Raw genomic sequence first — 27,849 nt, 5'->3', positions numbered from 1 at the left:
TCAACTCAAATATCACATGAATTCACATTAGACATGGCAAAATGTGAAGAATTGCAAAGTTAGTTTTAAAACTACAAAAATGTTCTCTGCACCCCATGACAGAATGTGTAGAATTGCAGGAAATATGCTTTAAACCTGAAAAAAAAGGATCTCCGCCGAAAGGAGAGGTGTGAACATTTGGTGTCATGTGTGGTGTCATGAGCAGTACTTGTGTGCACGCGCGCAGGGGTGGTGTGGAATGTTCCCCAATGCTGGAGGGGGGGGGGGGCTGAGTGAAAAGGTTTGGGAACTCTTGATTTAGCAGAGTCTTATGCAGACCTACTTATAGTCAGTGCATTCAACTATGTGTACTTATACATATGGTATACGTTAGGTTCCATACCAGTGTAATAACAAAGCCTAAAAGCTTTCAAAAGAGGCCTGTGTTCAGTAGCCTACTGTGTGCAGAAAAAGAAAAAAAATATTTAACCTAAAACAGAGATCTAGATGGGCATTGGAAGGAGGAAAAACCCCACCTAGAACTAAAACAGGACACATTGTAAAAGAAAAAGATAAGAAAAAATGACATTTTCCAAAGTTATTTATTTTGTTTTATTATGTAAGAAAATAAGACAAAGCAACATTGTTCTACTCCTTACATTTTTATTTTCAATGGCACACAAGGTGAAATTCTTACCCGTTTGGCAAAAACAAAACAGAACAAAACACAACCAATATAATGGGAACAGAAGCAGAATGCATCATGACAATTTTCAGTAGTACTGTACTTATAAACTCTATATAATCTTTTAAATATCTCTGGACGACACCAACGAATGGGAAAACTAGAGCATTTTAAAACTTGGTGGTAGGTTTAATTTGCATAGCTTAAGTGTTAAAACAAAACAGCTTTGTCCATGAACTACATATTATACCAAATGTCTATCAACTACTGTGTTGCTAAAAGCAAAACAACTCACACAGATGATAACATGACAGGTAGACACAGACACTTTGCTGGACAGTGACAGTATGCCTTGAACCAATGTCAAATGAGAACCTCAGAGTTGAATCATGCATTCTCACTTCCGTCATTTTGGTTTTGAGTAAGGCCTTTTTGTACAAAAACTAAACTGGAATTGGCGACAACAACAAAAAACACGGTAAAACAGTTTTAAATTAACTGGTAAACCACAAGAGGCTCAAGTCAAGTTTTTTTTCTGTGGATGAAATTTGATTATTTTAGCATCAACTTCTGTAGTTCTCTCTTAAGGCTTGGAATGGGTCTCCACAATTGTCGTGCTTGACTGCATTACAAACTATTTCTAGGATAGAACAGAGAAGCAACATCAAACAAAATAAATCTCAAATAGTTGCATCGTACTTTACAGAAATGGTCTCTTAATACATCTTGGCATTCAAATATTGGTGGCTTTTCAAAAGATGATGTATATTTTCTGATTTGTAGCGTATTGTTTGTGTTAAAGTGAAGCACATTCTCCACACAGTTGATCGATGGAAGGAAGACTTGCATGAGCTCGCATTTTCCTCTTTAGAGGACTTCAGGAGGGATCTGTGAATACTTACCGAGACAAATAACAATCAGATAGGAACGCATTGGATGACGTCCACAGTGACTGTGCATGAAATGTCAAATCAGATAATACAATAGCACACAGAGCTCCTCAATGAGCTTGCCAGTCCCTCTTCGTCTCTTGGCCTCTATATAAAATACAGCTCTGGCGCCCTCTCTAGGCCCAAGGGGACTTTGCTCGAACCTGCGAGTCACACCCCACGCCTTGTCCTGACAGCACCCCATCAATCTTATTAAGGAGGTAAAATATGTACACAGATCACACATACAAAGACCCTCAACCCCCTCAGGAAAACAGCAAAGAGTGGTCATCAGCTGGTAGTGGATTTGTTCTCCTACTACATCGTATGACTGTCCCATGCTGACCTTTAACCTGCCGCTTCTACCTCAGGTAAAAAACACAAATAAGATGGCGTGAAAGTGACAGGCAAATAAGAGGAATACATTACAGATGAGGTTTTTCTATTTTTCCCAGCCACCACTAGTGTCCAATGGCTTTTCTCTCTCCCTGGAGTAGGCTGGGTCAGTGTATAGTCCTTCAAACACATTGTAAAATAACACTGCATTAAAATCTCTCCCATCGGCTTCTTCACAAAGCCCCTACATGCACAGCACACACAAATTCCTTTGTACTTCCACATACAATCTCTCTACTTGAAAATGCCTTGGATGTTTATTTCCGGGAAGCAAATTAAATTTTTGCATTGCCCTCTTGCTATGCCCTCTCTCATTATTGTTTTTATTTTATTTAACCTTTATTTAACTATGCAACTGAGTTAAGAACAAATCATTTTTTACAATGATGGTCTACCCCGACCAAACCTGGACGACGCTGGGCCAATTGTGTGCCGCCCTATGGGACTCCCAATCACGGCCGGATGTGATTCAGCCTGGATGCGAACCAGGGACTGTAGTGTCGCCTCTTGCACTGACATGCAGTGACATAGACTGCTGCGCCACTCGGGAGCCCAAAACGACTAAAATCACCTCAAAGTTAATGCATCCACAGCATGGGCCAAAACACCACACGACATAGACAGCACAAGGAGGGGCACAGGTTACAACAGAGTGAATATAGAGGAAAGAAGCCCTGGCGGAACAGAACGCATTTAGTGAAGATAGAGTTTAAGGTGATTAAGCTAGCTTACTCAGAATGGTCTGCATGACATACAATATTGTTTGCATTGGTATTTTGTCAGACTCTTGGTAAAGGAATTGCAGGTCAACATGCTGACATACTCTGTCAGACTGGCTATCCCTTACTTACCTCTCTGCATGGAATGGAAAAAAAGTAAATGTCAATGGAATAATGACAAAATGGTTGCTAAGAATGGTATGTGTCACATCATCGGTCAAGTGGAAAAGACATCCGCCATCTTCTTTACTTAGATATTATCACTGGTGGATGAGATGACTGGCCATTTAGCCTACCCAGGGTTGTGCCCTCTAGGGGAGAAGGGGATGGGAGAGGAGTGGTGGCTCGGTTGGGTTCTTCGTGGCTACGACTCTGGGAGGATGGAGAGGCGGGGGAGGGGGTGTATGAGGGAGGAGGTTGGGGTGGGTGTGTTACTCCCGCTTGTCCGCTGCTTTGGACTGCTCCCTCTCGATCATACAGCGACGCACAATGCTGTCGAAACTCCCCAGGTAGAACAGAGCGACGGTCCGGAACAGCCCCATGGTCACGATCTGCACAGAAGTCACATTAACATTATGAGCCCTAGTCACTATTCACGATCACCAGAGTTAGACAGGAACAGACAGTTTTGGGACAATCTATTATTATGTTATAATCATATAAAATATGACTTAATTACATCTCTATGGTTATAATAGATGTGTAATAGATACAAAATTGCTTTGGTAAGTTGATTGTTGAGGTTCAGTTAACGCATGTTTACCAAAAGACCCCAGAGTAATATCCTGGGTGTGTTGTAATGGGACCGTGACAGTACCATTCCTGTACTGTTGTTACCTGCTGGAGGCCCTCTGTGATGGAGATGACAGGTGACATTCCACAGGTGAGAGCCGAGAGCATGTAGCCGTCAGGCCCCACAGAGCTGTTGAAGTTCCCCTGCTGTAGGGGTCACAAAGACATGGCCTTCCGAAAAAACGCTTCATCACACTTCTAGAGAGCCATTCTCTCTATGGTCCTGACTGGAAGGGATGTACTGATAACGCTTTTTGTGTTGGCCTAAGGCAGAGTAAATGTGATAGTGACAGTTGTTAAGAACGCAGTCTCTTACCACAGCATCCTTGACCACGATTTTAGCAACCTGCTCCGGCTGAGTCACCCCAGACGTCTCGGAGATCAGTCTGGTCTCTAAAGGCTATGGAATGGACGAAGAGAGAAAATATAACGCGAGGCGTCAGAGTAAAAGACAAAAGAGAACTTTCCACTTTTTCATGAGGAGACTTACCTTCGTCCTATTCTCCTCTGCTAGTCCTCATGTGTCTGTGTCAGGGGGGTAGGCCACCGTTACATAAATGTTATATGGCTTCATCTGCATGGAGGAGTAGAGGAAAGAGTACATTCAATTAGCCACAAAGAGGCCTTTTGGCCTCCAACCTGGTTAGGAGGAGGAACTAAATACTACCCACTTCCATCTGCAGGCACTCAGCCAGACCACGAAGGGCAAACTAGGACGGGGAGTAGGCAGTGTAGCCAAACAGGCCGATCTGGCCAGCCTGGGAGGAGACAAACATGATGCGTCCCATCCTCCGCTCCTTCATAGTGGCGATTACGGCCCGTGTGGGATACACACTGCCCAGGTAGTTCACCTCCATCAGACTCTTTTATAGACAAGGGAAGGAGCACAAAAAGTCATTCATGATGTATTACTATTATTATGAATGAAAGCTGAGTAATACCCATACTACTGGAGCAAAAATAGTCCTGCAATATGTTACGTGTTATATGTCTGTGCAGTTTCCATAGTAATAGCATTTCTCTGGAGGGAGGCCTAATGAATTCAGACCCTTAACGAGGCAGTGGAATGGCAGGATGAGAAGGAGCCAGGCTCCTTCCAGGAATTGTAATGAAGCCAAATAAATATACAGAACAAAAATATAAACGCAACATGCAACAATTTTACTGAGTCACAGTTCATATAAGGAAATCAGTCAATTTAAATAAATAAATGAGTCATTAATCTATGGATTACACATGACTGGGCAAGGGTGCAGCCATGTGTGCGCCTGGGAGGGCATAGGCCCACCCACGGGGAAACCAGGCTCAGCCAATCAAAAAGAGTTATTCGCCGCAAAAGGCAGAAATACTTCTGTTTCATCAGCTGTCGGGGTGGCTGGTCTCAGACGATCCCGCAGATGAAGAAGCCGGATGTGAATGTCCTGGGCTGGAGTGGTTACATGTGGTCTGTGGTTGTGAGGCCGGTTGGATGTACTGCCAAATTCTCTAAAATTACGTTGGAGGCGGCTTATGGTAGAGAAATTAACATTACATTATCTGGCAACAGCTCTGGTGAACATGCCTGCAGTCAGGATGCCAATTGCATGCTCTCTGAAAACTTGAGACATTGTGTTGTGTGACAAAACTGCACAATTTAGAGTGGCCGTTTATTGTCCCCAGCACAAGGTGCACCTGTGTAATGATCACGCTGTTTAATCAGCTTCTTGATATGCCCCACCTGTCAGGTGGATGGATTATCTTGGCAAGGAGACATGCTCACTAACAGGGATGTAAACCAATTTGGGCACAAAATGTTTTGAGAGAAATAAGCTTGTTGTGCGTATGGAACATTTCTGATAACTTATATTTCAGCTCATGAAACATGTGACTAACACTTTACATGTTGCGTTTATATTTTTGTTCAGTATACATTAGGATGTGAACAGCCACATTTACCCTCGGTTATTATCTTACTATTGGAACAATCCCTTCATGCACACACTTGTGAACACACACACGTACACACAATATAATTTCCCTTCGGTCATTATCTCTGAATCTGGACAATCACTTGACTGTGAGAGAGCGAAGAAACCTGCCACCTCTTTGGCCTTGAATTAAACCGCTCTCTCATTCTTCCACTGCAATCCAATCTGCTGCAGACCTAGACTGCATTCTCATCTTGCCTTATGGTTTGCTAACTGCATCTTTAAACTAAAAGCTGAACCCTCGATTCCACCTTCAGACACACATCAAACCCATTGACTGTTCAATCTGGGAATCTAAAATCTCCTCTCATATTCAGAGTTAGTTTTGGCACAACATCAATATTTTCTGAAGCACATACTGTAGGTGTTGGGTTTCTGTGTTCACCCTACCAGCCCTGTCTGTCTATTCCCCTGGTTAGTTACAATAGCCTCCCCAACCTACTAGTTACCTACTTACTCTGAAGCGCTCCACCTCCACCTCCTCAAACTTCCCAGAGAAGGACGTTCCAGCACAGTTCACCAGCATGTCCACCGGACCAAGCTTCTCTTGACACTAAATGGATTCAAGTTACATTGATGTTGTCATTTGCAAATAATTATACAAAAGTTCAAATCACCAATGTTCCCTCAAATTTGTTTTCTGTAACTGAGCAAATTTCAGGTCTGCTGAGCTCAAACTTGAACCTTGTGAAAATTCTGTGTAACTTTTGGTACACATTTACTGCGAACAATGAGGCTGTACCTGCTTTAAGTTACAGTTATAACAGTGGCCAAGTAAGCTACTGTGGCTATTTGATCATAATGTAGGACTACCAGAGTGGACTACCATCAAAAACAATGGAGAAAATGCATCCCATAACATTTTAACATGGAAATAGCTGTTCTATCATTCAGCCTACAGTAGCAGCCAATGTGTGGTGTTCAAAGTAGGCCTACATTCCATGAGACCTTTGGAAAAAATAATGCAGGGCTTGACATTAACCCATTTATCCACTTGCCCCCCAGACCAGGAGGTGACTGAAAATGTTGTGGTGTTTGATGCAAGAACCCACTTTACAAAATAAAATGCATTATTATTCCCATACCATTATTACAGAGAATAAGACAAATTATTCTACCCTCTACCTATTGGCTACTTAGCTTATTCAAGATATGTCTCAAAATACAACACTACCCTTTTAGACAGAAAAATAATTATTTACCTGACATCTTTACCTGACTTTACCTGCATACGTTGTGTGTTCCTGTAGGAAGCAACCACTCCCCCATTGCTGACTAGAAATGATCTATAACTGGGCTAATAACTCACTAACTAGAAAATAATATGAATACATGTGCACACGTGGCTACATGCAGCTCTCGCTTTGATCTCAAAACAAGCTTGCGAACACTCATGCTGTGAACACAGTCCTGTTCAAAGTGAATGGCACAGATCCACATATGGCAATGGTCTATTTGCATATAGGGATACTGCATCTCTGGTTATGGCGTACCGGATTGGTAGAGAATAGGTTGTGCCTGTCAAATGCAATAGAATCCTACTCCAATGCGCTCGGCCTACAAGAAAATCTCTTGCATAGTTAGCTTTGTTTCAGTATGTTGCATTGAACGTGTCTGATATTACGTTGATTCGATCCCAATTCTCACAGTAGAGCGAAACATTGATAGTGTTAACTAAAAGGTCAAGTTGAGTGAAGTTCAATCACTGTGCCTCTCTGCGGGGGCTGATATTTCCTCTGCAAAGCAGTCCCGGGAGGGCTGCGCTCTTGCGAACAACTTGGAGGGAAGATTGCCTGTCACTTGTGATTTACCTGCTTAATCACACTTTCCACCTGTCCGTAGTCCTTGGACACATCAACTTATATGCAGAGCACAACCCGAGTGGAAGAGGAATGCGAATACCAAAACAGTCAGTGTTCGTGTAAGAAGTTGCTAATGTGATCATTAGGGTCAATATTTTATCATTTACTTGCATCCAAAAAAAAGAGCCTTGTCTTTCTTCTTCCAGGTTGTACTAAGACATGTAGCTACGTAATACATACCTGCTTATCATTAATCGCACATTTCTCTACTTATTTTTTTCGCTTGTACCAATTTACTCTAAAGAAAAGGACAGAAGGCTTGATAAATGTGCTGTCTGGGTGAAGAACAGGGCAAAAGAGTCAAGGACATTGATGTTTTTTATTTTATTTCTGCTAACCTCGTCTCTTGCCACTAGTGTGATGAATGCTCCTTGTCTGTAGCACTCCATAGCAATGCTTTTCCCTATTCCACTGGAGCCTCCAGTGACCTGCAGGTTGAGAGGTGGTAGGTGAGAGAGGAGGGGCATTCCTTCTGAAGTTAAATACAAGGGCTGTGCCCCGGGGGTCAAAGTCCAACATATATAGGTAATTATAAACTGGCTGGTTTGAACCCTGAATGCTGACAGCTGTGGTATATCAGACTGTTTTACAATGGGTATGACAGTGCATGTATTTTTTACTGCTCTAGTTACGCTGGTAACCAGTTTATAATAGCAATTAGGCACCTCGGGGGGGCTGTGTTATATGGCCAATATACTATACCCTCTCGTGCCTTAATGCTTCATTATAAATGTGACTTTTGCAAGTTAGTACATGTGTTTCTTTTACACAAATGTCCTGGTTTTGACTAGCTTTGACTACCTACAGATGCAAACCACAGATGCCAGTATTAAAATACTAGTTTTCACTAGAGAACTGGTGTGTTACTAAATGTCAATTCATTGTAGGTGTACAGCTATCTGTTGTGTGCACGCGCAGTTTCTTAGGAAATGTATTCACCTGCAACACCTACCGTGCAATGGTCACTTACCACGACGACGTGGGCCCCATTTAATTTGAGAGGTTTTGGGCTAATCAAAGGGGATATCATATACAACAGCAACACGAATGCAACGATGAATGCAGCAACGACTAGAAGCATGATAAAAGGCAAAAGGAGCCACCAGGAATTGAAGAAAAGCCAATCCGTGATCGTTGAACTCAACCCTTCCTTATAGGACATGGGTGAAACTGCCAGTTTGGTTAGCTTAGTAGCTAACGTTCGCTTTTGGACTCAGTTGGAGAGAATCGTGGGGGCTGGTCAAAGGGGTGGCGACAGAGGAGGAGTTTTCTAGCAGTATGTTTGGCAGCGAGTCAGAAGCATTTCTCCTAAAAACCAATCGCTGTGGTGGACCCACTGAGTTATAAGGTGGATCTTGCACTCTGTTCTTGCCGAGCTGCAACATAAACCAAAACGACCGCTGTGAAACAGGTAAGAATAACGAAGTACTTCCGGGTCACGAATTTTTTGAATTTTTTAAAAACAAGATTTCCTTCCTGTATGCGTTGTAAATGCACAGTATGTTGTGACACTGTAAAATGTGAGTCATTATACTCAGCAGTATTTCTAGGTTCCAAATCCACAACGTTTAGACCCAGAGGACCGTCACTGCGCATTTTGCGGCCAATCAGTTTAAATCCAGTAGTTTTTTTCATGTTGGACATGCATATTCCATCCTACACCATTTTCAGTACCTTGTGTCACTTCTAGTTTCCAAATCCACAGTTCTGTGGGTTTTATGCTGGACTACAACCCCAAAAGGCGTATTGCCGCCACCGACTGGACGGTTTGAAACTAAAACAAGGTAAAAAAAGAAAAAGAATATCCATACGTGATAGTGAAACTAACTTTATCCACCCAAATAGCAATAGTACATTGACAAAACAAAACTCCAATCTCTTCCTTCTTTCAATTCTCCATATCTCCCTTCTCAGGCTCTACGGCTTGTGATAATATTCCATGTAAGTCCTTCGCAGAGAAGTCTTTCAGCCCCAGGATCCGCTCTCACAATGATATCTATCTACCTGGACCTTCTCACCACCTTGGCAGGAGCATTTATCACCATAGCTATAAAGTCCACCCTAACCTTTAAAATGTCAGGATCCTGCTTGTGAAGGCCTACACCACCATGGACTGGTCAAGTGCACTATTCACACCCTCAATCCCTTTAACAGCTGCTGCATATGATATGCTCTGGATAGACTTTGGCCACCTCATTCTCTTTCACCCTTGTGGGGCATTTGAAAAATGTGGCTTCTTCTTTCCCACCACAATTGCAACATGTCACTTTCATAACACATAATATGATCTTTTCCACAAGTTGGACATCTCGGCTTCTCCCTTCTCCCTTTTGAAATATGACCAAAATCTTTACAAATATCACACTGCATTGGTCTTAAGATAAATGCTCTGACTCTGTAGTTAATATACCTTATTAACTGCATTTGAGTAGGGAGAGACTCCATACCAAAAACAAAAAAAACAGATACTCTTCACTCCAGGAATATTTTTCATCTCTTCAACATCTACTTCCCATGAGACTCCAGATATAACCCCCCTGAGGAGTGCCCTGCTTCTGAGACACACACGACACTTCAAACTTATCAAATCGGATGAGACGAAACACACGTTTCTTCTGATCCTCAGAAGCAAAACAAATCTAAACCAGCCCGACTCTCTTGATCCTAACACCCTTCACTCTACCCAGCACTCTGTCCACCAGTATGGATATCTCAAATGGATTCTTCAAGATCAGTAATTCGATCATCTGCTCCTCATTTACAAACCGTACTCCTACAAGATATGAAGTGACATTATCATCACTGTACTCTACTTTTCTCTGTTTTCCTTTCTTTTTGACAATATTCCAATGATCCTTGATTCTACCGCCATTAGAATCCACTTCATCATCCACTTCTGGCATCTTTCTGAATAGATGCGTTGCCTAAAATCCCAAATCCGCAGTTTACACCTAGAGGAGCGGCACTGCTCATTTTGCGGCCCTTAAAGAGTGGTCAATCGGCTTAAATCCAGTCGTTTTTTTTTCTCCAAATTGCACATATATATTGCACCATACACAATTTCCTGTACATTGTCACAGTAAAAGTGGGGTCCATTGTACCCGAGAGCACTTGTAGTTTCCAAATCCACAAAGTTTACACTCTGAGGAGCATCTCTGCTCATTCTACAAACAAACAATACGTTTATTCAAAAAATGAAGATACAATTTGGTTAAAATTAAAAATATTTAAAAAACTTTATTCATCAGTGAATTAATCAATAACTTTTGTGAAATTGATCATCGATATTAAAACAACATTTTCAAATGATATGCATTATCCTATTCATCTCATGGGCTGAGTGAACCTACTGGGCATAGCCTGGTTGAATCAGGTTGTGAATCAACATTGTTTCCACGTCATTTAAAGAAGAAAATATATTGGATGATTGTGGTGATAGTAGCCTGTAGGAACATGATCATACTAGGCTACTGCCTCATATTTTATTAGTCTAGCAAAACACTTGACCTGATGCACGTTTTGGCACGTAAGACTGACATATTTAAACGTATAAAGTCTGTAGCATTCTCATCATTAGGATAATGTAGGTCATTTACAGGTATGCCCGTCTAAAATAGTTAATTTATTGTTTCGTAATAAAGATATTGTCCTGAATTAGTAATTCAGCAGGGTTATTGCGACAGTACAAAAGTGCAGACTGGACCCTGTTTTTACGGACACAAACAATACATCGTTTTTCCTGTACAGTGCCATATTGTAACGTGTACGCTGGGAATTGGGACGCAAGTACAGGGAGTGAATCATTTAATAAATACATTAACGAAAACACGAAAAGCGTACAGACATTAAACACAAACAGAGTAAATAAGGCCTGGGAAACAGAGTAAATAAGGCCTGGGGAAGGAACCAATGGGAGTGACAGATTATAGGGAAGGTTATCAAGAAGGTGAAGAAGTCCAGTTGAGTGAGGCGTTGGTGCGCATAACGATGGTGAAAGGTGAGAGCAATAATCAGAAGCCTGGTGACCTAGAGCGCCGGTGAGGGTATACGTGACACATAGTGTCCAGGCACCCCACCTTAAGCTATTTGACCATAGTAGAAGTCCAGCAACACTTCCTATAACCTAGATTTTGTTCTAACTAATCTGCTTTGTACAGATAATTGTATATGTTACAATATGCATGTCCAATATGTAACACGTACTGCATTACTGCGACAATGTACAGGAAATGATGTATGGTGCAATATATACAGTGCATTTGTAATGTATACAGACCCATTGACTTTTTCCACATTTCGTTACAGCCTTATTCTAAAATTGATTAAATTAAAACATTTCCTCATCAATCTACACACAACACCCCATATATTTAAAAAAAACATACCTTATTTACAAAGGTATTTGGACCATTTGCTATGAGATTTGAAATTGAGCTCAGGTGCATCCTGTTTCCATTGAACATCCTTGAGCTGTTTCTACAACTTGGAGTCCACCTGTGTTCAATTCAATTGATTGGAAATGATTTGGAAAGGCACACACCTGTCTAGGTCCCACAGTTGACAGTACACGTCAGAGCAAAAACCAAGCGATGAGGTAGAAGGAATTGTCCCTAGAGCACCAAGACTGGATTGGGTCGAGGCACAGATCAAAACATTTCTGCGGCATTGAAGGTCCCCAAGAACACGCTTGTAGCATCATACCCAAGAAGACCCCAGGTTGTAATCGCTGCCAAAGGTGTTTCAACAAAGTACTGACTAAAGGGGCTGAATAATTATGTAAATGTGCATTTTTGTAAAAAGAAAAAAAAGTTTAGCTTTGTCATTATATTGTATTGTGTGTAGATTGGTGAGGGGAAAACATATATTTGATCTATTTTAGAATGAGGCTGTAACGTAACCAAATGTGTAAAAAGTTGAGGCGTCTGAATTCTTTCCGAATGCACTGTATGTCCAATATGACAGGATGATAGCAGTGCAGGCTATGTTATGTGTGATATTGTGAGGCGCTTACCCAGGAAGACTCACAGCTCTTAGACTTACCCAGGAAGACTCACAGCTCTTAGACTTACCCAGGAAGACTCACAGCTCTTAGACTTACCCAGAAATACTCACAGCTCTTAGACTTACCCAGAAAGACTCACAGCTCATAGACTTACCCAGGAAGACTCACAGCTCTTAGACTTACCCAGAAAGACTCACAGCTCATAGACTTACCCAGGAAGACTCACAGCTCATAGACTTACCCAGGAAGACTCACAGCTCATAGACTTACCCAGGAAGACTCACAGCTCTTAGATTTACCCAGGAAGACTCACAGCTCTTAGATTTACCCAGAAAGACTCACAGCTCATAGACTTACCCAGGAAGACTCACAGCTCTTAGACTTACCCAGGAAGACTCACAGCTCTTAGACTTACCCAGAAAGACTCACAGCTGTCATTGCTGCCAAAGGAGCTTCTATAAAGTATTGACTCAGGTGTGTGAAGAATCATGTAAATGAGCTATTTCTGTATTTAATTTTTGATACATTTGAAAAAAATTCTAAAAACATGTTTTCACTTTGTCATTGTAGAGTATTGTGTGTAGATGGGTGGGGTCATTTTTTTGGAATGCATTTTGAAATCAGGCTGGGGGCGGGAGGTAGCCTAGTGGTTAGAGCGTTGGACTAGTAACAGAAAGGTTGCAAGATTGAACCCCCGAGCTGACAAGGTAAACATCTGTCGTTCTGCCCCTGAACAAGGCAGTTAACCCACTGTTCCTAGGCAGTCATCGAAAATAGGAATGTGTTCTTAACTGCCTAGTTAAATAAAAGGTAAAAAAATTAAAAAAATAAAAGTGGATTAAATCAAGGGGTAGGAACATTTTCTGAAGGCACTATATTTGTATGCTCATGTGGAAGACTGGGTTTGTACCCGGGTCATCTGTGAGCCACAAGAATGTGTTAGGCTTTAGATGAGTAGTCTATCATTAGCTCGCTCCCACGCACTCTCTCTCTCACACACACACATCTGGGATGAGTCATCCTGTTATTTGCTAGAAAGAGTTTAGTCAATGTGACTCAAACATTGTGTATTTCACTGACTATATAAATTAGTATTGTGAATTTGAACATATTGCTAAAGACATCTGTTTGGTATTTCAGTTGTTACAGATATGCTGATAGGTGAAGCATCGCCACAACGTGTAATATTTTACTATGAACACTGCAGCAGAAGCAGACTCCTTCCTCTGCTACAGTGCAACTTTAACTGGGAAAATGACCCCCCCCCCCACAAAAAGGGGCATTGGTGTGCTTTAGGAACATGTGGATACCTCCGAGCGTGCGGACAGGCTGTGTGAAGGTCAAGCTTCCCTAAGGTTGGCTTATAGGAGAGATGGCACGGGGGGAGATGAACAGAGGCACAAGATCTGTGACTTGCTTTGCTCTCTGGAGCAGGGCTCCTTTTGAAAGGAGGGATTACTGAGGTGGAGTAACTGAAACTGACAATGCGTTGTGTCTGTGACGCCTGCCGTTTGGTGAGACGCAGACCTGGTGGTGAAACTGGGAAGACATTGTCCTTTTTGAAGCAGTCTTTACCTGATAAAGCCATGTTAAAACATGGCAGGTATTCAGTGAGAGCTGCAGAAGCCAATACGGTGTTTCAGATGCCAAGCTTATGGTCATTTTTCAACAGTGGGTAGGAGGGAGATTCCCAGATGTGTGCAGGAGTGCATGGGGCAAAGGAATGTTTAGTATCTGTGGGAAGAAAAAACCTGTCAATTGTAGGGGTGCCGATATTGCGGGGGATCCGAAGCGTCCAGTGTGAGAGAGGTTGATATTGTCAGAAGGATCAGAAGGGGTCACATGCTGAGGCAGTTAAGAGAGTAGAGGATGATGGGTCAAGGGTGAGAAGTAGGCCTTTGCCAATACAGAGTGATACGAATTTGGTTGGCTTTTTAGATTTCATTGCCACAGTTATCAGCTGTACCGCAGAAATGGAACGTGAATCACAGAAAATAGATGTTGTGGTGGCAGAAAAATAGATGTTTTACTACAGAAAATAGATGTTGTGGTGGCAGCTGCAGAGAAGTATTTGGGTGTATGACGTTTTACTGCAGAAAAGTTATGCTACAAGGTGTGTTGAACAAAGTGGGCCTGGTGTAGGATCAGGTAGAGTCAAAGTATTGGAACGGGATGGTTATTTTTAGTAGTGGTATATAGGTTTAGCTGGTGGTGGATTTTTTTTTTGCTTTTCTTTGTGTATGTAACGTGATTGAACACACAGTAGGTGGCGGCATGCACAAACAAAATGTGCAAACGCCATGATACCAAAGAAGAAGAAACTTGAACAGAGGCAGCTGTGTGTGTAGTGCAGTGTTGCCATGTTTGCGGTTTTGCTGCCATTTTGGGCTACTTTAAAAACAATGTCGCGGGTGAAAATGTATTGGTTGTGGGTTTTTGGGCTATTTCTAAGTTGCTCCATGGTATTTCTCTTAACAAATACACTACTGTTCAAAAGTTTGGGGTCACTTAAATGACCTTGTTTTTGAAAGAAAAGCACTTTTTTTTTGTCAATTTTTTTTAAATGACATCAAATTGATCAGAAATACAGTGTAGACAATGTTGTAAATTACTATTGTAGCTGGAAACGGCAGATTTTTTAATGTTGTATCTACATAGGCGTACAGAGGCCCATTATCAGCAACCATCACTCCTGTGTTCCAATGGCACGTTGTGTTAGCTAATCCAAGTTTCAGTTTAAAGGCTAATTGATCATTAGAAAACCCTTTTCAATTATGTTAGCATAACTGAAAAATGTTGTAAAGAAGAAATAAAACTGACCTTCTTTAGACTAGTTGAGTATCTGGAGCATCAGCATTTGTGGGTTCGATTACAGGCTCAAAATGGCCAGAAACAAATAACTTTCTTCTGAAACTGTCTATTCTTGTTCTGCGAAATGAAGGCTATTCCATGTGTGAAAATTCCAAGAAACTGAAGATCTCATACAACGCTGTGTACTACTCCCTTCACAGAACAGCGCAAACTGTCTAACCAGAATAGAAAGAGGAGTGGGAGGCCCCGGTGCACAACTGAGCAAGAGGACAAGTATATTCGTGTCTAGTTTGAGAAACCGACGCCTCACAAGTCCTCAACTGGCAGCTTCATTAAATAGTACCCGCAAAACACCAGTCTCAACGTCAACAGTGAAGAGGCGACTCCAGGATGCTGGCCTTCTTAGCAGAGTTCCTCTGTCCAGTGTCTGTTCTTTTACCCATCTTAATATTTTATTTTTATTGGCCAATCTGAGATATGGCTTTTTCTTTGCAACTCTGCCTATAAGGCCAGCATCCCGGATTCGCCTCTTCACTATTGATGTTGAGACTGCTGTTTTGCGGGTACTATTTAATGAAGCGGCTAAGTCTTGAGACAAGGCCGAGGACAAAGTCTACTTCTGGAGAAATCCAGATAAGAGGCCCCGCTCCTCCTCTCCATGACAGACGCAGGAGGGAGGCCGCTTACTTCTATCCACCCCCATCTGACCAACACTCTACAAACAGCGCCTCATCCGCTTGCAGTGCCAGTTTTCTTTATCCAACGAGAGACTGGGCCGACGGAAGCACGGAGGTAGCCGAGGACACGGGGTAAGAAGAAACGACTACCAGAGGCAGAGGGGACTGTTCACACAGTCCCAGAACCCACGGGTCTACGTGTCTTCAATTTATCAAGCGAGATATTGAGCCTTGCCCATGTCTCCTTGTTTTCTTTTGTGCCTACAACTCAGTGCAACGATTTCAATGTTAAGGTAGATATGTTTAAGTTTAGAAACATCTGTTTAAGGGGATACTTTAGCTCCTCTAATCGTGATATTTCTACTGAACATGTAGGTTGCTCACCTGCACATACTCCGGCTTCTTTTAGAAGCAAGAGTTTTATTTTATACCTCCAGCCAATCGCAATCACTCTATCGAGACATATTGCAGACTTGAAAGAAAGATTCCCTGTCGTAGTTCAGTTAGGATCACCACTTTATTTTAAGAATGTAAAAAGGGGGGATCACGTGACCCTTGAACGAGATGGCCGCATGAACTAAGAGCTCGCACAAGTAGTTTCCAATTCCTAATCTTACCTCCACTCCAAGTTCAAACTCATTTAGCTTTAGTAAGAAAAAGTCATGGCGGCTACAAAAGGCGACACTACAGGTGACATTTTTACCCGGACTCGAGTATTAGCGACGGAAAAGGCCTCCAAGAAGAAGCTAGCTTCAGAAAAAACTAGCGCATTAGCCAGGAGCAAGAGAACCCGCTCCCCCACGAGGCACAACGAATGCCAACCTCGCACTCTGTCGAAGACATCCTTTCTGAGTTGAGATCCCAACGTACAGAACTAAACACTAAATTAGATGCCATTAACTCTCAGCTCAGTGCGATAGGGGGCAAGGTGACAATCCTGGAAAATGCTTTGCCTGACATCAACAACAAGATAACCATAAACGCGGGGCGCCTGGACGAGGCAGAGGGGCGAATCCTATGCATGGAAAACTTATTGACAGATGCCATGGAAACATTAGCATATGCTAAAAAGAAAATCGAGCATCTGGAAGAGAAAACAGAGGACCTGGAAAACAGGGGGCGAAGGAATAATTGTGTTCTATTCAATCTGGGCGAAAAAGAAGAGGGAAACATGCCACTGATCCGCTACCTGCAAGACAAACTTCCCGAGTGGCTCCACATGTCCACCGACAGGCCCATAGAACTCGAGAGAGCTCACCGAGCACTGAGGCCCCCACCAGCAGCCAGACAACCACCGCGCCCAATCACCATACGTTTCCTGAGATTCACCGACAAGGAACGAGTCCTACAGGCGGCGAAAAACAACACCATCACAGTGGGAAACGCCAAACTCGCTTTACACCAGGACCTGTCAGCTGGAATACGCCGAAAGCGCCGAGAATTTGACGAAGTGAAGAAATACTCCATTGACCGAGGCATCTTCAGGGGATTCAAATACCCAAACGAGCTCAGGATTCTTCACCAAGGAGCCTTGCGACACTTCAAAACTCCCGAAGAGGCAAAACGTTTTTTGAAAGACAATCCTGGCCATTGAGAAATAGACCAATGACTAAACACGATTAATGCCATTACTAAAGGAGGTAAGACGACATATAGCCGATATCCAGAGACCCACCCCCTAAATGTCATTATAGCCGTCCAATTTATATTTATTTTCCTTTAACTGAGAGGGATGGGCTGTATAGCCTAACCTAGGCCTACTAATGTTTCAGCCTACTTTTATTTCCCTGTTTTTTTTTTGTTGCTATTATTACTTGGGGTTCCCTATGTCCCTTGGGGGAGGTATATGTAGGCTGGGCTATTGATTTTATTTTTCTCCCCTCTTTTACTGTGGTCTGGACGAGGGCAACTGTGTTATTTACTCAATGCGGGGTGGAGAGGATGAGGCATTTCTTTGGTGGGGAGAGGGAGATGTTGTGCGTTGCTAACTGTTCCCGGTTTGAGACTGAGCGGGGGGGTAATAGATCCAACGGGATGTGTCGAGTTGTTTGGGAACTCTGCTGGGGTGTTCAGAGATTATTATTTTATGTACACCATTTATTTTCCTTTTATGTGAACGCAGCTGTAATTACTATCCACTTTTACCCAGCGATGACTTGCACTAAAGTTCGATTACTACTCGATGACGATGACTAGTACCTTAAATCTATTGACATGGAACTGCCATGGTCTAGGGTATGCAATACAACAAAAAATATACTATGTGCTCTAAAGGAAAAAGCAGACATCGCGCTATTTACAAGAGACACACCTCTGTGATGCTGAACATGCCAAACTCTGCAGAGCTTGGGTGGGACAGGTTTATTTCTCATCTTTCAAATCAAACAGTAGAGGCACAGCCATACTTATCCATAAAAATGTTCCATTCATAATTGACAAAAACATATCTGATCCGGAGGGGAGATTTATTTTGATAACTGGGTCACTATATGGTCAACCAATTACTATATTAAACATATACGCCCCTAACACAGATACTCCTGCCTTCATGTCAAAAATTATAACCCTGTTCAATGAGCATTGTGTCTCCTTTGGTGTGGTGGCCGGAGATTTTAATTGTACCCTTAACCCAACCCTAGACAAATCATCTCAAGTCCCCACCACAAATCCTAGATCTGCAAAGATGTTGAACTCTCTTACTAATGAGATGGGACTGATAGATATCTGGAGAGAGACTAATAGCTCATCTATGGACTATACATACTACTCTAATGTCCATAACACCTACTCCCGTATAGATTACATTTTTATCCCAAAGAGTTTCATAAATTCAGCCACTTGTACAATCGGACCCATAGCACTTTCAGACCACGCCTTTGTCCACCTCCGCTTTGACCTCTGCAAAAACATCCCGAGGTCAAAGAGCTGGAAATTCAACACCTCCATGCTATCAAATGACGTGTTCCATACATTGGTAACTACATGGATAGACAACTACACACAAGACAATAAAGATTCTCCTGTTTCTCCGGCCACAATGGGGGACGCTGCTAAAGCCACACTAAGAGGTCATCTAATTGCATATGCTTCCTCCAAGAAAAAAGCAATGAAAGCACACAGGCTAGACCTTGAGAGGGAGCTGGAATGCTGTGAAAAAATACATAAACAATCCCTAGACAGCACCTCCTGGAGTCATCTTAAAGCAGCCAAAGCCAAACTGAATTTGGACTACACTCGGGAGATAAAAAAAAGTTTTCTTTACTAAACAGAAATACCATGAGTATAGCAATAGGCCCAGTAGATTGCTTGCTTACCAATTAAAAAGGAGCAGTCAGAGCATACAATCATGGCTATCCGAACAGCAGAGGACGAGGTCACATATGACCCAAAAAATATCAATTGAACTTTTCATGATTTTTACTGCAAACTATATACCTCTGAGAGAAAACACACGGAGGCAGAACTCCACTCTTTCCTAGAGGGAATCTCGCTACCTAAACTATCAGAGACCGACCAAGAAGATCTCAACTCCCCCTTCACTCCTGAGGAGATCCTGGAGGCAATTACCTCCATGCCACCTAATAAGTCCCCAGGCCCAGATGGATTCCCCAGAGAGTTCTACAAAGCTTTTTGGCCCCAGCTCAGCCCTATCTTCATGCCAATGCTGGAGGATTTTTGCAAAAACGGAGTTCTCCCAGACTTAATGCACACAGCTCGCATTACAGTGTTGCTAAAAAAGGACAAGGACCCCCTATCCTGCTCGTCCTTCCGGCCCATAAGCTTGTTGGATTTCGACTATAAAATAATTACCAAATTGCTCGCCAAAAGACTAAACACTCTTCTTCCCAAAATAATAAAAGCGGACCAAACTGGATTTACAGTGCCTTGCGAAAGTATTCGGCTCCCTTGAACTTTGCGGCCTTTTGCCACATTTCAGGCTTCAAACATAAAGATATAAAACTGTATTTTTTGTGAAGAATCAACAACAAGTGGGACACAATCATGAAGTGGAACGACATTTATTGGATATTTCAAACTTTTTTAACAAATCAAAAACATAAAAATTGGGCGTGCAAAATTATGGACTGAACTCTGACAGATTCCCTCTGGAACGGGGCACAAGACAAGGGTGCTCGCTGTCCCCGCTGCTCTACTTGTTGGGGGCGGAGCCTCTGGCAGAGCTGATAAGGAGCAATCCAAGTATTATGGGTGTTTCTGCAGGCGGCCTGCAGCACAAGATTTCGCTTTACGCGGATAATGTCTTGCTCTACATATCCAACCCTGAGAAATCCCTCCCTCTCATTTTAGACACAATTGCTCAGTATGGCAAGTTTTCAGGTTATAAGATCAATTTGAACAAATCCACTGTCTGCCCTCTCAATATTACACTCACCAGCTCTATGAAGACACTTTGTCCTTTCCAATGGAAAACACAGGGGTTTCAATACCTCGGGATCTTCATAACACCAGATCTGAATAGCCTTTTTAAGGAAAACTATCTTCCACTCCTGGATCGAATCAAGAACGATCTCCAAACCTGGATCTCCCTCCCAATTAGCTTAGTAGGAAGAATCAATGTAATCCGTATGAACGTCCTCCCTAGACTGAACTACTTATTTCAGATGCTCCCATGCTATCTCCCAGTTTCCTTCTTCAAAACAACTAACCAAAGCATCACCACATTTATATGGGGCAATAAAAAACCTAGGATCAAGTTTTCCACTCTATCGAAACCTGAATCTAAGGGTGGTCTTGCCCTTCCCTCCCTTCAATTGTACTACTGGTCTGCCCAAATCCACAACATGCTAACATGGATCACAAACAGACAAGAGTCAACGTGGATTCAGATAGAAGCCCAATCCTGTGGTTCATTGCCCTTAAGCTCAATTATATTCATTAATAACTTTAGTGAAGTGGGCAACATAGCCAAAACCTTTGTGATTTACAGCACCCTACTAGCGTGGAGGGACTGTAAGAAATACCTGGGCATTTCCTCCCAAATATGTTCTCACTCGCCTATAGTAGGCAACCCAGACTTGTCAAAAGCCCTGAGGGATGCCAACTTTAATCTTTGGCATACTCTAGGAATCAGGACCTTTTCAGACCTATTTCATCAGAAAACCACTACACTGAAATCCTTTCAAGAGCTCTGCAGTGAATTTGATGTGCCAAGATCCCATTTTTTTTAAATATCTTCAAATTAGACATGTAATTTCCTCATTTACCTCCAAGAGGAGGTTTAGAACTCAGTTGAATGAAGTTGAAACCCTTCTTGTCACAGCACAATCCATTAAAGGCAAACTATCTTACATCTATAGACTCCTTTCTGAGAAAGGAAGCTCCTCCTTTACTCATTTGAAAATAATCTGGGAAAGGACCTTGGTCTGACTATCAGTGATGAGTTATGGGCGGAGGTTTGCGACAGGGTATACTGCTCCACTACCAGTGTAAAAATGAAAGAACCTAATTACAAATTTTTGTACAAATTTTATTATACTCCTTTGAGACTCCATAGAATGAAAACAGATATGTCTCCTAACTGTAAAAGATGTACCTCTGAAAGTGGAACCTATATGCATGTATTTTGGAGCTGTAGAGAGATTGCCAGATTCTGGCAATCTGTACATACTGCTGCACAGAAAATACTAGAGGTACAGTTTGATATGACCCTGTGTATCTATCTTCTTAATGCCCAGCAGGACTTTGTTCTTGATCCTGACAGAGAAAAGTTGCTTATGACTATTACATACTTTGCTAAGAAATGTATTCTTCTATTGTGGGCCTCTAATACCCCTCCTACATTTAAAATGTGGATTGACCAGATTGTTGACTTTCTTCCTCTTGAAAAGCTCACTTATGACCTCCACTAGAGACAGCCCAAGTTTGATAGACTCTGGTCTCCACTATTCAACTATATTTCAAACTGGACAGAGTGAACGGAGTGACTAGGGAAATGCGCAGATACATGTTGTATAAGGTACTGTAAAACCTAAAAGCGAATTATTGGCCCGTCGTCTCAGCGAATGCTTGAAATAGCTGATAAGAACCTTGATAGTGCTGCTGCAAGGGTTATATGTTTTTTTGTGTGTTTTTATTTTAATTTAGTTTTTGAGTACGTGTGCGTGTGTGTGTGTGCGTACGTATGTATTATGTATGTATGTATATATATATATATATATATATGCACCAAGGAAAATGAATAGATTAAGAAAAATAAATGCTTTTGTTTGACTTTATCATTCATTTTAATTGTATTTTTATTTAAAAAAAATTCAAATGTATTATTATTTTATGACCTTTTCTTTTTTTAAAGCCTGTCACATCTGTGAATGTGGAATGTGTTTTGTTGGTTGATTGAAAAACAAGAAAACTTTAAATTGAAAAAAAAAGAATGTGAAAAGTCAGAATAATAGTAGCGAGTGATTTTATTTCATCACATTCCCAGTGGGTCAAAAGTTTACATGCTCTCAATTAGTATTTGGTAGCATTGCCTTTAAATTGTTGAACTTGGGTCAAACGTTTCGGGTAGCCTTCCACAGAGTAAATTGGGTGAATTTTGGCCCATTCCCCCTGACAGAGCTGGTGTAACTGAGTCAGGTTTCTAGGCCTTTTTGCTCGTCCACGTTTTTTTCAGTTCTGCCCACAAATTTCTATAGGATTGAGGTCAGGGCTTTGTGATGGCCACTCCAAAACCTTGACTTTGGGGTCCTTAAGCTATTTTGCCACAACTTTGGAAGTATGCTTGGGGTCATTGTCCATTTGGAAGACCCATTTGTGACCAAGCTTTAACTTCCTGACTGATGTCTTGATGATGCTTCAATATATCCACATAATTTTCTGTCCTCATGATGCCGTCTATTTTGTGAAATGCACATGTCCCTCATGCAGCAAGGCACCCCCACAACATGATGCTGCCACCCACGCGCTTCACGGTTGGGATGGTGTTCTTTGGCTTGCAAGCCTCCCCCTTTTTCCTCCAAACATAACAATGGTCATTATGACCAAACAGTTATATTTTTCTTTCATCAGACCAGAGAATATTTCTCCAAAAGGTATGATCTTTGTCCCCATGTGCAGTTGCAAACCATAGTCTTTTTGTAATGGCGGTTTTGGAGCAGTGGCTTCTTCCTTGATGAGCGGCCTTTCAGGTTATGTCGATATGGGACTCGTTTTACTTTGGATATAAATACTTTTGCTGTTGTTCTGGGATTGATTTGCACTTTTCGCACCAAAGTACGTTCATCTCTAGGAGACAGAACGCGTCTCCTTCCTGAGCGGTATGACGGCTGCGTGGTCCCATGGTGTTTATACTTGCGTACTATTGTTTGTACAGATGAACGTGGTACCTTCAGGCATTTGGAAATTGCTCCCAAGGATGAACCAGACCAGACTCTACAAAAAAAATTCTGAGGTCTTGGCTGACTTCTTTTCATTTTCCCATAATGTCAAGCAAAGAGGCACTGAGTTTGAAGATAGGCCTTGAAATACATCCACAGGTACACCTCCAATTGACTCAAATGATGTCAATTAGCCTATCAGAAATTTCTAAAGCCATGACATAATTTTCTGGAATTTTCCAAGCTGTTTAAAGGCACAGATTGCAGTCAACTTAGTGTATGTAAACTTCTGACCCAGTGGAATTGTGATACAGTGAATTATAAGTGAAATAATCCGTCTGTAAACAATTGTTGGAATAATTACTTGTGTCATGCACAAAGTAGATGTCCTAACCGACTTGCCAAAACTATAGTTTGTTAACAAGAAATTTGTGGAGTGGTTGAAAAACTAGTTTTAATGACTCCAACCTAAGTGTATGTAAACTTCCGACTTCAACTGTGTGTGAATATATATATATTATATAAATATATATATATATACTGCTCAAAAAAATAAAGGGAACACTTAAACAACACAATGTAACTCCAAGTCAATCACACTTCTGTGAAATCAAACTGTCCACTTAGGAAGCAACACTGATTGACAAATTTCACATGCTGTTGTGCAAATGGAAACGACAACAGGTGGAAATTATAGGCAATTAGCAAGACACCCCCAATAAAGGAGTGGTTCTGCAGGTGGGGACCACAGACCACTTCTCAGTTCCTATGCTTGCTGGCTGATGTTTTGGTCACTTTTGAATGCTGGCGGTGCTTTCACTCTAGTGGTAGCATGAGACGGAGTCTACAACCCACACAAGTGGCTCAGGTAGTGCAGCACATCCAGGATGGACCATCAATGCGAGCTGTGGCAAGAAGGTTTGCTGTGTCTGTCAGCGTAGTGTTCAGAGCATGGAGATGCTACCAGGAGACAGGCCAGTACATCAGGAGACGCGGAGGAGGCCGTAGGAGGGCAACAACCCAGCAGCAGGACCGCTACCTCCGTCTTTGTGCAAGGAGGAGCAGGAGGAGCACTGCCAGAGCCCTGCAAAATGACCTCCAGCAGGCCACAAACGTGCATGTGTCTGCTCAAACGGTCAGAAACAGACTCCATGAGGGTGGTATGAGGGCCCGACGTCCACAGGTGGGGGTTGTGCTTACAGCCCAACACCGTGCAGGACGTTTTTCATTTGCCAGAGAACACCAAGATTGGCAAATTCGCCACTGGCGCCCTGTGCTCTTCACAGATGAAAGCAGGTTCACACTGAGCACATGTGACAGACGTGACAGTCTGGAGACGCTGTGGAGAACGTTCTGCTGCCTGCAACATCCTCCAGCATGACCGGTTTCGCTGTGGGTCAGTCATGGTGTGGGGTGGCATTTCTTTTGGGGGCCGCACAGCCCTCCATGTGCTCGCCAGAGGTAGCCTGACTGCCATTAGGTACCGAGATGAGATCCTCAGACCCCTTGTGAGACCATATGCTGTTGCGGTTGGCCCTGGGTTCCTCCTAATGCAAGACAATGCTAGACCTCATGTGGCTGGAGTGTGTCAGCAGTTCCTGCAAGAGGAAAGCATTGATGCTATATAGACTGGCCTGCCCGTTCCCCAGACCTGAATCCAATTGAGCACATCTGGGACATCATGTCTCGCTCCATCCACCAACGCCACGTTTCACCACAGACTGTCCAGGAGTTGGCGGATGCTTTAGTCCAGGTCTGGGAGGAGATCCCTCAGGAGACCATCCGCCACCTCATCAGGAGCATGCCCAGGCGTTGTAGGGAGGTCATACAGGTACATGGAGGCCACACACACTACTGAGCCTAATTTTGACTTGTTTTAAGGACATTACATCAAAGTTGGATCAGCCTGTAGTGTGGTTTTCCACTTTAATTTTGAGTGTGACTCCAAATCCAGACCTCCTTGGGTTGATACATTTGATTTCCATTGATAATTTTTGTGTGATTTTGTTGTCAGTACATTCAACTATGTAAAGAAAAAAATATTTAATAAGAATATTTCATTCATTCAGATCTAGGATGTGTTAATTTAGTGTTCCCTTTATTTTTTTGAGCAGTATATATATGTGTATGTATATATATATACACATACATACACTGCGTATTGGTCCAAGTGGCGGCGGCTGGCGTTCTGACCTGTGTCATGCTGTGTGGAGGCTAGGGGCTTCTGTCACCCATGATGGAACATCTCATCCAGGACAACCCTCTTCGTTTATCAGATGGATGAAACTGTGGCAACACTGGCCCGAGGCTGCATGGGAAACTTGTTGCTCTGGACTGTGTTGACTACTCTGTCTCCCATCCCATGTACCAGAATGCTGCTATTGGCGAGGACATACTCACCTTTACCGTTAAGGAGTGGCTACAGGTTCTACCAACAAAACACACTCTAGCCCACTGGTACCGTTAAGGAGTGGCTACAGGTTCTACCAACAAAACACACTCTAGCCCACTGGTACCGTTAAGGAGTGGCTACAGGTTCTACCAACAGAACACACTCTAGCCCACTGGTACCGTTAAGGAGTGGCTACAGGTTCTACCAACAGAACACACTCTAGCCCACTGGTACCGTTAAGGAGTGGCTACAGGTTCTACCAACAAAACACACTCTAGCCCACTGGTACCGTTAAGGAGTGGCTACAGGTTCTACCAACAGAACACACTCTAGCCCACTGGTACCGTTAAGGAGTGGCTACAGGTTGTAGCCCACTGGTACCGTGGAAACCATGATCTGTTCTGTATCTTACACACTGAGTTAAATGTAATGGAGTCTGTTGCACATGTTAAAGGTTGACATTCGTACAAAGACCTGGACATTGCAAGACATGACGGCTTTGTCAACCTGGTAGCTACTGAGAAGAGACCGGTGGTCTCACCAACAGAACACGTACACAAACATTTATTTTGTCAGGGGAACCTGGTTTGATATACAGTAGTTGATACAGAGCTTTCTTGTATTCTGAATAAATCCAATATTGTTGTGGGGGGGGGTGCCAGAGGGAGGTGCTGCTTGTGGAAGTGGGCTTCTCATTTGACTATTACATGGAGTAGAATTGTGTAGACAAGTCCTCAAATATCATCCCCTTATATCACGCCTAGACAGCCTGGGATACAGATACAGGTTGGTGGCACTTACTGTAGGTGGCCTCCAGATTGCAGGTCTGCCTAAGACCAGAGCAAGGCATCTGGCTAGGTACTGCTCTGTTTCGGCGGTTATGGGCAGCAGTAGTTTTGTGGAAGAGAACGTGCTTTTTTGTTCCCGTGAGTGTCCTTGTGTCAACGACCCTTGAAATGGTTGGGTTCTTTGTAATGTGATTGGTGGATTCAATAAAGTATTAGCAGAGATAAGGATGAGGATATAATGAGTGTCTGGTCTGTGGAATGGGGCAGATTTCTATGAAAGTCTCAGAGGAAAGTATCATCTCTCCGAATGCATATGTCTGTCTCTGTCCAATAAACCTTTACATATAGCAGTTGTTCTATATCTATATTAAGCTCTTATCTTTGGGTTCAGGATTTTCCACACCGTGAGCTAAATCAATTACTCATAAAAATGTGTATCTATTAACTTTATGCCAAAGCTGGGTGTTAGGCCAGGCTAGAGCTGTACATTTCCTGCTATAACCTCTTTCTCCTCACCTCCTGGCTCTTAGCACAGTGAAATCGTTTACATACTGATAGACTGCAACCTACTATTGTGTATTTCTGTCTATTTTGAATTTTACTCCCTGACTCCTAATCTACCGATAACTTTGCTTGTTTGTTATCACTGCAACAACAACGTTGGAATGTTTGTGTCAACGTTCTGTTATTTCAGCTATTTTACCCTAATTTACGATTGTAATTTCAACAAAAGATTAGATTGGGTTTGACCAATCTTTTTGAGGTTTGAGGCCAAGGCGAGGCCAACAACAACTGCTTCAACATAATCCCATGACGTCATATTCCTGCATGCAGCCCACATTTGATGATGAGTATCCTCACACAGTTGTGATTGGTTGAGCTGGTATAGGGTGATGTGGTGCTGAGGTCTCTAAAGATCACATTCTTTAATAAGTTAAAGAGTCAAAGAACTGAACAGTGCTGGAGAACGGATGTTCCACTTCCAGGCAAACACAAGGGAGAAAAAAAATGGTGGAGGAGAAGTTAAGGGGGAATCCCCTGAAGCACTGTTGTAACACAGACTTAAAGTAAGATACTCCTTATAAAACATACAAGACAAATATTCATATGAAACTGTCTGGAAATGAACACTTTTAAAATAATTGGGGTAATTGTTGAATAACTTAGACTTTCATGACTTTTTATTCATGAAAGAAACATGCTTATTTGTGATCAACACAATTCTATTAATGGGTGTACATACATTATACTGTGTAAACCAACTTTTCTCACATTTTAAGAAATGTTCATATGCAAAACATTTTCTGAATTAAATCCATGGCCAGTTCAGCTAGCTGACCAGTAAACTTGGCAGTGCATGAAACACATGGAGTGACTTTGCACTTTTTCTTCATATTTACAGCCACACCCCCAGCCACATGTTCTGCCACAGCTACAGTTACTCACACAGTAGTAGGTGCAGCAGAAAACAACATACCATGGCAGCGTGCTACTACATTCAGTGGCGATTTTC

The 27,849-nt window shown here is 42.4% G+C and overlaps 1 protein-coding gene across 1 annotated transcript; it reads right to left on the bottom strand.

The window, feature by feature from the left end:
• Positions 1 to 644: 644 nt before the first annotated feature.
• Positions 645 to 8,217, bottom strand: LOC115101572 (3-ketodihydrosphingosine reductase-like). Its single transcript, XM_065005701.1, has 7 exons — positions 7,668 to 8,217; positions 5,925 to 6,020; positions 4,172 to 4,363; positions 3,991 to 4,074; positions 3,817 to 3,900; positions 3,546 to 3,647; positions 645 to 3,259 (listed from the first exon to the last, which is right to left on the bottom strand). Exons 1-3 carry the CDS (start codon positions 7,794 to 7,796, stop codon positions 4,211 to 4,213), a joined length of 378 nt encoding a protein of 125 aa, XP_064861773.1. The 5' UTR covers positions 7,797 to 8,217; the 3' UTR covers positions 645 to 3,259; positions 3,546 to 3,647; positions 3,817 to 3,900; positions 3,991 to 4,074; positions 4,172 to 4,210.
• Positions 8,218 to 27,849: the final 19,632 nt, after the last annotated feature.

The sequence above is a fragment of the Oncorhynchus nerka genome, linkage group LG20 (genome assembly GCF_034236695.1).
Source record: "Oncorhynchus nerka isolate Pitt River linkage group LG20, Oner_Uvic_2.0, whole genome shotgun sequence".
Classification (NCBI taxonomy): Eukaryota; Metazoa; Chordata; class Actinopteri; order Salmoniformes; family Salmonidae; genus Oncorhynchus; species Oncorhynchus nerka.
The sequence above is the reverse complement of the archived record's forward strand: the minus strand, read 5'-3'. Positions and strand labels throughout refer to the sequence as shown.